We start from the raw sequence: 11,820 nt of genomic DNA on the forward strand, positions 1-11,820 counted from the left end.
ATTGCTACTCTTTTTTTTTTAGCAAGAACATGAAAGTTTGAAAGCGTCCATATGAAACACATTTGCTTGTTTCTCTTCAAATAGAACTTTAGCTATGACCAGCTATTACATTATTAAATTATATAATCATCATACCCTCCCAATCTAAATCTATAAGAAAAAGCTTCATAATGATGATTAATGGTAAAATTGAGTATCAGGGTTTTTTGTTTTTTTCTGGGAGAAAAACGAAGACAAATTAAAAGAAGGGAAAAATGAGAAGGAGAGTGGTAGACAGTAGCAATATGGCGTGGGTATAGAAAATCCCTGTGATTCATGGAAAAGTTAGGGCTCACAGATTAACTCTTGTGAAAAAGTGTTTCGATTCTTGTAGCATAGTTCCTATTAACCAGATCTTTACAAAAATTGGTATAAAATTTCACCTGTTTACGAACCAGGCAGTGCAAAATGTATAATACTAAATATGAACTTCAATCTTGTTGTGGTAGTGGTTGTTTTATAAATATCACCAGACACACATCTGGGGTTTTAGTGCTTTCCACAGTGTAGTTTTCTGGTTGACATATCTAAGAAATGTGTATAACACCCAGGCGATAGAGCCAAGCACATTTTAGTGCAGGCTACAGCTGAAAGAATATGTTTCCATTCCTTGTCCATCTGTTCTTGGTGACATAAATTTAAACTAGAAACAGAGTAAGTTTCATGAAAAATAACTCTAACTAGGGTTTAGAACAGCAAGGTGAATGCTCTAAATTATTATGACTTGTTAACGTTTGACTTTGTGGCTGGAAGGTTGTTTTTATTTAGAGAATAAAAACATGCTGCAGCTATAGCTTAAAGTTTGAAAATACAGATTTTTTTTTATCAGTTCGCTTAAGAAATACTTTGTCACACTTTCTGTTTCAAAGATTATTAAATTTGCCAGTGATCATGAGCCTAACAAACTTGGGGATTTCAAAGTGTTATTTGCCGCACACTGGAACTGTACTGGAAATGTATCATCTACATCTCTGAACTGCATGCTCAAATTGATTTATTAGCAGAGAATAAAGGTTTTCCATACAAAATGGAGTCCATATGAAACACATTTGCTTGTTTTTCTTCAAATAGAACTTTAGCTATGACCAGCTATTACATGATTACCTTATATAATCATCATACCTCCCAATCTGACACAGCCTCCAGCATTGTCTGCTATTAAAACAATATTAAACTATTTACATTTGAAAACTCATGAGAACCTATATCTATAAAAGCCTAAGCAATGGGCCAACCGGCCTGTAGCTATGACACAGACTGACCACTAGGGGGCAGACGCTCAATGCACAGGCATGGAAACATGGAACAGACTAATGGATCTCAAAGGGAAGGGGGGAGGGTGGGAAGAGATTAACCAAAGATCTTAAATGCATACTAGAGGCCCAGTGCCCAGATTTGTGCACCAGTGGGGTCCCTCGTCCTGGCCTGCAGAGATCAGGCTGAAACCAGCTCTCCAACATTCCCCGAGGGGATCAAATTGCGAATCCGTGCACTGGGCCTCTAGTATTAAAATAAAAGAACCATATATATGCACCTAGAGTTTCACCTCCAAATCAAAGGTTCAAGCATTCTTTGCTCAGTAGGAAAGCTGATAGGTTATGTGGCAGAGCTAGTTCTACAGGATTCTACTGAAGTGAGTGCACTTTTTGTTTTCTGGCTGAGTAAAAAGTGCCTCCCACCTGGCCAGTGTGGCTCAATGGTTGAGCATGGACCTATGAAACAAGAAGTCACAGTTCGATTCCTGGTCAAGGCACATGCCCTGGCTGTGGGCTCGATCCCCAGTTGAGGGCATGTAGAAGGCAGGCAATCAATGATTCTCTCTCATCATTGATGTTTCTATCTCTCTCTCCCTCTCCCTTCCTCTCTGAAAACAATAAAAATATATGTATTTTTAAAGTCCCTCCCAACCTCTCTTCCTATGTAAGAAAAAAACCTCTCTTCCTATGTAAGAAACATTTCTGTAATTTTTAAAGTCTTTTTGATATGGCTGATTTATCAAATATAACATAGTGGTTATGCAACAAAATGTAGTTGGGTTTAAACTTGGGCTTTGTCACTTCCTAGGTATGTGGATATGAATAAATTAGTTCTCTAATTTTCAGTTTCTCTGTCTAAAAATGAGGATAATCATATTTGCCTTAAAGTGGTTTTCAGGCAGAATAAATGAGATAATATATAGGAAGAGATTAGTCCAGGGGTAGGCACTTTATAAATACTCAACAAGCAATGCCTATTACTATTGGGCTCTCTCTGCTCTCTTCCTGTTTAAAAAAATGATTGCACTGTGCTAATTATCTAGTCTATTTCTGCAGCATATTCCTATTATCAGGAAAGCATTGCAAGAAATTAATGTTGTTTCTTGAACTTCTGCACAGAGTTACCTATGACTCTGGACAAGTCTCTCAGTGATTTCGAGACTCAGTCTTCTTTTGTCTAAAATGAGAACTGTAATTGCATGATCTCTCAGGTCTTTTGTTGGAGTAAGTTAACAAAATCGTATTTGACAGCATAGCCTCATACTTTATTTATAGTGCTGAAATGTGTGTTTGCTGCCAAATGTCTGATGTGGGATGTATAATGTTCCACATATACATGTGGAATAACATTAAGTTTGTTGATGTTAAAAACGACTGGTATATTTTTTGGCATTATTTGGCTCGCGATCCCTTCTTCCCATTTTGTTTTAGAATAAGCTGACAGCAAATCTTTTCCCACAGCACCTCAAGGTTTAGTTAAACTGCGAATGTCTTAAATAGGCCATCTTTTCATTACTGACAGTATCCAAGACAGGGAAGCTTTCTTTGTGAAGTAGCTTTGATTTTCCAGCTCCATATCTAATGTCATTACATCGTACACACATGCCTGTGCACTGTAACTTACAAGGCTTCTGTTTCCTTTCAGATCTGAGTGATCAGCTGCTGGAGGTGGTTGGCTTGGAAGGAGCCATGGAAATGGGGCAAATATACACAGGACTGAAAAGTGCTGGGAGGCGGCTGGCTCAGTGCTCCTCTGTGGTCATCAGGTAGCTCTAGCTCTCTAATTGGAAATGGGGGTTGACCTGGCATCACTACAAACTAATTAAAAGTACGCAGGACTCTGATAACGACATTTGTCTTATTTGTATCTCAAGTTATCAATGATTAATACTGATATATTTCAACATATTGAAAATCGCTTAGCTATTACGATTAGTTTGGATTCAATAATCTTTTGTTGAGGCCATGGATACAATTCTAACATACACATTTTATCCCCTCCAACTTGGGTTATGCTCAGTTTAGTGTACTGAAGCTCAGTTTAGTTTACTGAAGCATCGAGGTATCTGCTGGGCAAATTACCCAATGAAAACACTGTTGAAGCATTATTAATGTAAAGTCTTTCATGGACTAAAGGGCACCCATTTTTCTATACAATTAAACAATCAATTGTTGTGAATTAATAAGATTTTGTATATGTATTAAATTTGAACCTTGTCAAGAAACTTTTTCCCCCAAAATTTTTACTTATAGAAAAAAGGTGTATTTGATACTAAGGTAAAAGCATGGATAACAGCACAGAAATAAGTGGTGTTCTTTACATGAAAGTGGTGATACTGGAAAGTCTGAGCCAACACTTTTATTCCAGGTTTGCGATGAAAACAAGGAACTTCTTCTGGCTGTAGGAATTCTGATTTTGCCATTAAATATATACCCTACTTTTGTTTTTTGCATCAGAGTTTTTGTTTATATCACCACATTTACCAGAAAGCGCAACATACCTATCAAGGAACCTTTAAGATATTCATTAATAAGCAAGAGTTTAAGTCCCTTTTAAAATAGATACCTTTAGAGCCCAGCTGTTACCATATTTGCATTTCCTGGTCTCATTAGCTTATCTCTTACCTATGTAGTCTGTTAGGTAAAGTATTTCAGTAATATACTTAAAAGGAAATATTTTCTTCCAGGACTAGCAAGTCTTTGCCAATGCAGATCGATGGGGAACCATGGATGCAGACCCCATGCACAGTGAGTAGAGTAGTTGAAATTCTAGTCACTTTCATTTCTGCTTACTAGGTATTATATCCTCCTATAACTAACTAATCACATATGTCTACAACTAATCATAATATCTAAGATGTACCATTTATTTTCTTAGTTATGTGGTAAAGCAATTGCATTTGGGTTTAAGCATTATATTCCCTTTATAGTGATTTAGCTTTGGAATGTTTGTGTTAGCCTAGGTATAACCTTTAAACCCCACAGATCAATTATATACTCTGAAACTAAACAAAATCGATAAACTTTCTTGTACCTTTCTTAAACGTACTTCAGACTAGCTATGAGGAAATTATATATGAGACCTTCAGATAAAAGTCTCCCATCTGTTCTTTTGCCTCCATTTGGGGATCTGAGGGCTCCTTTCTCTATAGAAAAATTCCCCCTATACTTTTTTCCATAATGAGATATTAGTTAAGTCAGACATTTATACCCCCCAAAATTTCTATTTTCATCTGAATAGTGAACATTTTGTTACATTTCAAAAACATGCTAGGCACTGCTGTTGGCCCTAAGAATGGAAACATAATCATGATCAATTATAGAATATTGAAATAATGAAACAGAATAGACCATGATCAATAATTTAATTGTCTTCAAGGAACTTACTTCTGATAATATGAGATTGAATAAATATAAATAGACATATAACATAACTTCAGATTACAAGAGTTATGAAAAAACAAGGTAAAAAATGAAGAGGAACTGGGTAAAGTATGGGGAACACTACTGTATGGGGGGATCTGGGAGGCTTCTTTGAAAGAAGAGTCGAAGCTCAGTGTGTTAAAGAAACAGTAAAGAGGGTGGTATGACCAAAGCTTCTAGAAGTAGGGGGCAAGTGGTGAGAGGTAAAGTAAAAGATGGACAGGGGTCAGGTCAGGTAGAAAAATGATGGTAAAGTGTTAGCATCTGATTGTAAGTATAATAGGAAACTCTTGAGGCTTTGAGCATCATCTGATTGATATGTTTAAAGTTCACCTTGGCTGCTACGTGGAGAATAGATTGTTCTGACTTGCAGCTGGGAGACAGGATCTATCAAAGTAGTCTGGGGCCGGGCAAGGATAGTGGCAGGGAAGTGGATGGATTTGAGCTACCTTCTGGAACTGAAGCAGAAAGAATTTGCTAATGAGTTCCCTTGGGGTGAGGGATAAGGGATGAGAGAAAGAAATGAATCGATATTCACTCTTGCCTTAAGATTGGGTGCAGCACTGTTTAGAGAGTGATTGGGGAGGTCTTAATATTAGGTTAGTATTAGCATTTTGCTTAGTGCAGGTAGTGCTTTTTTTTTTTAATTGAGGAATAATTGACATAGTACATTATATTAGTATTAAATAAATATTTACACAAACTCTAAATAATGGTTATCACCACTTTTCAGATGGAGAAAACTGATGCTTTGGAAGGTTAAATAATCTACTCAAGGTCAGATATGAAGCAGATATGGAACTCAAATCCATGTTTCTTTTTGATTAACCACTAGTTTGAACAATTTTAGCTACAGATTCCAAACAGTATAACTTAGCGTGAAAGAGGGAAGTTTTAATCATACCTCTCTGGGGGTTTTACTCGGAAATTATTGGCTCAGTCTTTGTTTACGCACATACATGTGACTTTTTGTTTATTCCTAATATAGTTCTTTTAGCTACTTGAACTCCAAGTTCGTGAAATACATTAGTTCTGTAATAATGGTGTAAAACAAACATATGAAAAATTACTCTAGACTGGCTACTTCTTATGCCTTTTACTATCTCTGTACATGGGACCAAACACCCTTTTAAAATTGTCCTGTTCCTGCCCTGGCTGCTGGTGTGGCTCAGTTGGTTGGAGCATAGTCCCATATGCCAGAAGGTAACAGGGTCAATTCCCAGTCAGGGCACATGCCTAGGTTGTGGGTTCCATCCCTGGTCTGGGCGTATGGGAGGCAACCAATCTATGTAACTCTCACATTAATGTCTCTCTCTCTCTCTCTCTCTCTCTCTCTCTCCCTTCCTCCCTCTCTGAAAATCAGTGGTAATAAAATAATTTAAATAGACTGAGACCTTCATTGCTCTCTGAGTATATTGCTTACTAATTATGCTACATGAACCTGTTTTTCCTGTTTCTCTCCCTTTACCAGCATATATATACTTAGATCTTGTCTGTTATTGTTCATTTCCCAATGACATTTTTAAGTTTACATTTATACTCATATGGAGGTTAAAGGTGTTGTTGCTGTTGCGAGTGGTAGAGTGGTGGTGGTGGTCATGGTGGTCATGGTGGTCGTGGTGGCGATGGTGGTGGTAGTGGCAATGGTGGTGGTGGTGGCGGCGGTGATGGTGGCGATGGTTAGGATTATGGCGTTGGCATAACAGTGCTCATGATTGTGATGATGGAAATTGTGGAGAAACTTTGTTATGGTGATGATGACAGTTGTGACAATCATGATGGTGGTGGCGGCAACGAGGGCGGTCATGAAGAGCTAAGAAGATGCTGTCAGCGACAACGGTGATGGTGGTTGCAATGCTCGTAGTGATGGTGTTTGTAATATAGGATGGTAGTGGTGGTGGTAATAGCATTATTCTTGTCTTGCATAAAAGGTCACTTTTCATCAGCCTGAGTAATAAGAGAATAAATAAAAGACCATGAAAACAAACACCTTCCATTAACACTCTGTATGACTTTGGACTCTTCTCAGGGAGAAGGGGAATTTAGCTTTCGTGCTGTTTTAAATCATGCAGGATCAATGGCAATAATAATATGTAACAATTATTAAGTTTTTAATTTGTTCCATGTACAGTTTTAGACACTTGGCCTGTATTGACACACTTAATGCTCACAAAACTTATGATTGGTTTCATTTTATGGATAAAGCAATTGAGGCAGACAAAGGTTAAATAGTTTGCCTTGTTCCACGCAGATAATAAATGGCCAAGTAGAGACTGAAACACAGGTGGCCTGGCTCCACTGGCTGCACTCGCTGCAGCTACTCCCCGCTGTGGCTCTCAACCTGGAAAGGCCCCAGTCCATCCTCAGGACACAGTCCCTCCAGGGTGACCTTTGGAAACCACCTACTGCTTTGCTCCAGCTTTTAAAAGTCTATGTCTATTAAAATCTAATTAATGTTTTAGAATAACTTTAGCTTATTTCACATGAGTACTTGTAATACATTTGTTGTTTCCTTTCAATTAGTAATTGGACATTCATTTCACCTATTAATTATCATGATCTATACAATTGTTGAATTAATAATACATTTTAAATAACATATTTTATTTTCTCTCCTTGTAAATACTTTTATTCATATAAAACATTTATTACAGTCTACAGAGGGCCAAGAAGTATACTAGACTATGGCTTATCATTGTTATTTCACATTCTGGCATATTTTACTTTTCCTAGAACCACATGGAGTTCTGAACTTTAAATTTCACTTCAACTGATGAGAATGTTTAGCATTCATAACATTGGCATGGTTTAAATAGAAAGTGTTCTTTGCCTCGATTCAATAAGGCAGTATTTTTCTTATAGAACATAAGAATTGGTAGAATGTTAAAATTCTTTGCCGAATTTAAATATCCGTAAGCTGATCTTCAATTTATGCAGAAATTGCTCTAGATATAATTTTAGAGCACAGCAGAAATTCCATTTTTTAAGTGGAGAATGTAAAATGGAAAGACAGGTGATAAAATGGGTCTTAATTTTTATAACAATTAATACCTTAAAAAATCAAAGTATCCTAAGTTTTGGAAATTGATGGCAGTGATGTTTGTCTAGCAATGTGAATGTACTTTATGCCATTGATCTGTGTGCTTATAGTTAAAATAGAAAATCATATGTTACTTATATTTTATCACAATAAAAAAAGTAACTTAAAAAATTTGAGATAACATTTACTTACAAATTTCATAAATCCTGAGTTCAAATATCAGGAAAAGCAAAAATCAAAGAACTTAAAATTAACTCTTCAAATAGATACTTTGTGTTTTTTAATCTTTATTGTTGAAAGTATTATATATGTCCCCTCCTTTCCCCCATTGACCCCTTTTAGCCTGCCCCAGCCCCCCACCCCGACCTTCACCACACTGTTGTTTGTGACCATGGGTTATGCATATAAGTTCTTTGGTTGGTCTCTTTCCACCCACCCACCTCCATCTTCCCTCTGAGATTTGAGAGTCTGTTCCATGTGTCTATGTCTCTAGATCTATTTTGTTCATTAGATTCCACAAATGAGTGAGATCATGTGATAGTTGTCTTTATCTGACTGGTTTATTTTGCTTAGCATAATTTTTATGATCTTTTAAATTATTTTACATTAAAGTAGCCAAGAATTGTGTTAAGTATTCTGATGTTTATTGTTTTCTAGTAGTCACTGAGTTAACAGAGAATAAATTTTGGCCATGTAATTCTAGAAGACTTCATACTGAGATAATTCAAGAGCCTTTCTTTATGCTGGACTCCAGAGACTAACTATTTACACCCCTCTCTCCCTTCTTCCTTCACAATCCTTCCTCCTAAGCACATCAACATACTGACTCTGTTGTCAATATGTTTCTTTCATGGCCGGGGGTGGAAAGAGCAGCTTTGGGAGGAGCGGGTGACAGTAAGATATAAGCGGTCATAAACAACGTCAGCTTATATATAGCAAATGCATATGCGGCCCTTTCACCCCCAATATTACAAGTGATGGGTGCCTGGTAAAGTTTGTTAAGTGAGAATGACCACACTAAACCTCAAGTTCACTATAACCAAACTGGATTCATCACCTAACCCCCTCTACCTCCTCCCCCCAAACTCCTGCTCCTCCCTTTACCATATTGAATTAGCTACCTTTAGGTATACCATGTTTCCTAAGCTAAAAATCTGAGAGGCATTATTCTTCTCCATAGCCTCACATTCAATGACCATGCCTACCTAGTGATATGACATATTTCTGAAATCTTTTCCTTTTTTTCATCCCAAATACCACTATTCTAGATTTTATTTTTCCCTCATTCCCATTTTACTTCTTTCTCATTCTAACAATAACCACCTCAATCTTTTCCTATCTCAATTTTTAATCTAAATTCATCTTTCACTTTTCTGCCAGAATGATCACATAAAATACTAATTGCACCATGACACTCTTCTACTGAAAATCATTTACTTTTCAATCTGATAAAATATAACTCACAACACCAATATAATTCCTATTTTCCCAATATCTTCTCTTACTTCTTTTGCATTTTGTCATGCACTTTCCTCTTCTCCAAATAAACTTTATTCTTTAGTTGAGTAACACAACTTATCTTTTGAGACTTATTTCATGCTGCCCTCCCTCCATAATTGAACATCATTTTCTCTACCCTTCCACCTCCTTCCTGACCTCAATTAGTCCAATAGTTCAGCCTGGGTACTTCATAGCCATATCAAATAGCTAACTATATTACATATAACTGATGTCAAGGCAACTTCTGGAAAGCATATACATGAGCTTTGCCTTTTTTATACCTTCCTTGGTACAATACCTTTCAGGACCCGAGAATCCATTTGCCCATTCTTAGCTTCCAACATTAAATACCTTCAACATGCAACTGTGGTCTGACCTGGTACCGAGCCAATGCCTGGTACTGGCTGTCTTGCTGCCTTACGCTTGATCCCTGGTATTTCAATGGCAGATACTTGATCATTTTGTGCCCTGAGAGTACCTGTCTCCTGCTATACCCATTTCCACTGGGTGGGCCATTCTTTAACGTGTTATTTTCTGACTTGAATGCCAGGTTACTTCCTTGGCACTAGCATCCTCTGGACTCAGACACTGGCTACTTGCCTCACCTTTGCTTGTACCCTCTCCTGTGAAGACCGGATCTTTTTCTCATTGCCCAAAGACACTGCCACTATCTAGAGTTAACTTCATTTTGACAATTGTTTTTGCAGAGAGGATTTCCAGTACAACCTTGAAATGCAAATTCTTTATGAAGAGGAATAGTGTTCTGAGTCCTATTAAATGTTGATTGTGTGTTTGTTGTTATTGTATTTTAAGTAATCATAAATTTAAAGTGTAAGTTAATATTTAATCATTTGCTAATTACAAATTAATCTCATGCCATTGACACAAAATGAAAAAACATATAAATTTAAATATTTTTCAGTCCCAGATATTTAGTGTTATCTAAATGAAGGCTGATTGAATTTTCAAGACATTTGTATGTCCTGGAGATGTTTAGAGGAAACCATGGTAATAATGCCTATTGTTTATTGAGGGTTTACCATGTACCAGTTTCTGTACTGTGTATTCATATTCATTCTTTATTTAATCCTTACAACAACCAGCCCTAAGAGGTCAGTGATGTTATAATCCCCATATCATACATTTTTAAGAATAAATAACTAAAAACTAAAGCCAGGTAAATGTAGCAATTTGGCAAGGCCACTCAGAGGTAGAGCAGACCAGGGACTCTAATGCATTTCTCTTAATTATAATGCTTTACTGCCTCATTCAGTCACTCCTCAGGGCTTCTATTGTACCTCTAATGTTAGTGATTAATTACAACTTTTATAACATAATTCATTTTTAAGTGTATTTATACATTTCTCTTTTTTTGGAGGTATAGACATGCCAAAAAGGGAAAGGTTGATTGATTTCTATAGCAAGGTATTATGAGGGAGCAACTTTTTTAGTTTTTATTTTTAACTCCAGTTTACCTTAAATATTATTCTGTATTAGTTTCAGATGTACAGTGTAGTGGTTAGAAAATCATACACTCTCCAGTACCCACCTGGCCCCATAGATAATTATTACAATATTATTAATTATATTGCCTATGCTATAACTTACATCTCTGTGACAATTCTGTTAACTATCAATTTATACTTATTAATCCCTTCACCATTTTCATCCAGTCCCCGAACCCCCCCTCCCTTCTGTCAACTGTCAGTCTGTTCTCTTATTTATAAGTCTGTTTCTTCTTTTGTTTGTTTTGATTTGTGTTTTAGATTCCATACTACGTGGAATCATATGGTATTTGTCTTTCTCTGCCTGACATATTTCACTTAGCATAATACCCTCTAGGTCCATCCATGCTGTCACAAAAGGTAAGGTTTCATTCTTTTTAATGGCCAAGTAGTGTTCCTTTTAGTGCAGCTTTTTTACCCACTCATCTATTGATGAGCACTTGGGTCGCTTTCATATCTTGGGAATGCATATACTTTTTCGAATTACTGTTTTAGGTTTCATTAGATATATTCCGGAAGAGGAAATGCTGGGTCATAAGGCACGTCCATTCTTTAATTTTTTGAGGAAGCTCCTCACTGTTTTCCATAGTGGCTGCACCAATCTGCATTTCCACCAACAGTGCACGAGGGTTCCCTTTCCTCCTCATCCTTGCCAACATTTGTTGTTTATTGATTTATTGATGATAGTAATTCTGACAAGTGTGAAATAGTATATCATTGTGGTTTCTCTGATGATTAGTGATGATCAGAAGATATGAATAGACACTTCTCCAAGAAAGATATACAGGTGGCCCAAAGACATATATTTTCCTCTTTAATACATTATTTTTTGCTTCCCACTAGTCAAAGCCATCCATCACACTACTGCCAGAATTATTTATGAATAACACCACTATGATTATCTTACTCCCTGATGTCAAAATTCATTTCTTTTAAATCCTCACCATAAGATATTTTTCCATTTTTCTAAATATATTTTATTGATTTTTTTACAAAGAGGAAGGGAGAGGGATAGAGAGTTAGAAACATCGATGAGAGAGAAACATCAATCAGCTGC

The 11,820-nt window shown here is 36.6% G+C and overlaps 1 protein-coding gene across 4 annotated transcripts in view; it reads left to right on the top strand.

Moving 5' to 3' along the window:
* Positions 1–11,820, top strand: part of DGKB (diacylglycerol kinase beta) — a 533,513-nt gene that overhangs the window by 502,046 nt on the left and 19,647 nt on the right. For all 4 annotated transcript variants that reach the window (XM_015558205.1, XM_015558206.1, XM_006779053.2 and 1 more), the window contains 2 exons: positions 2,941–3,061; positions 3,983–4,043. In XM_015558205.1, coding sequence (XP_015413691.1) covers positions 2,941–3,061; positions 3,983–4,043 — 182 coding nt within the window. The remainder of the gene's footprint in view (positions 1–2,940; positions 3,062–3,982; positions 4,044–11,820) is intronic.

This window comes from Myotis davidii, unplaced genomic scaffold, assembly GCF_000327345.1.
Source record: "Myotis davidii unplaced genomic scaffold, ASM32734v1 scaffold168, whole genome shotgun sequence".
NCBI lineage: Eukaryota > Metazoa > Chordata > Mammalia > Chiroptera > Vespertilionidae > Myotis > Myotis davidii.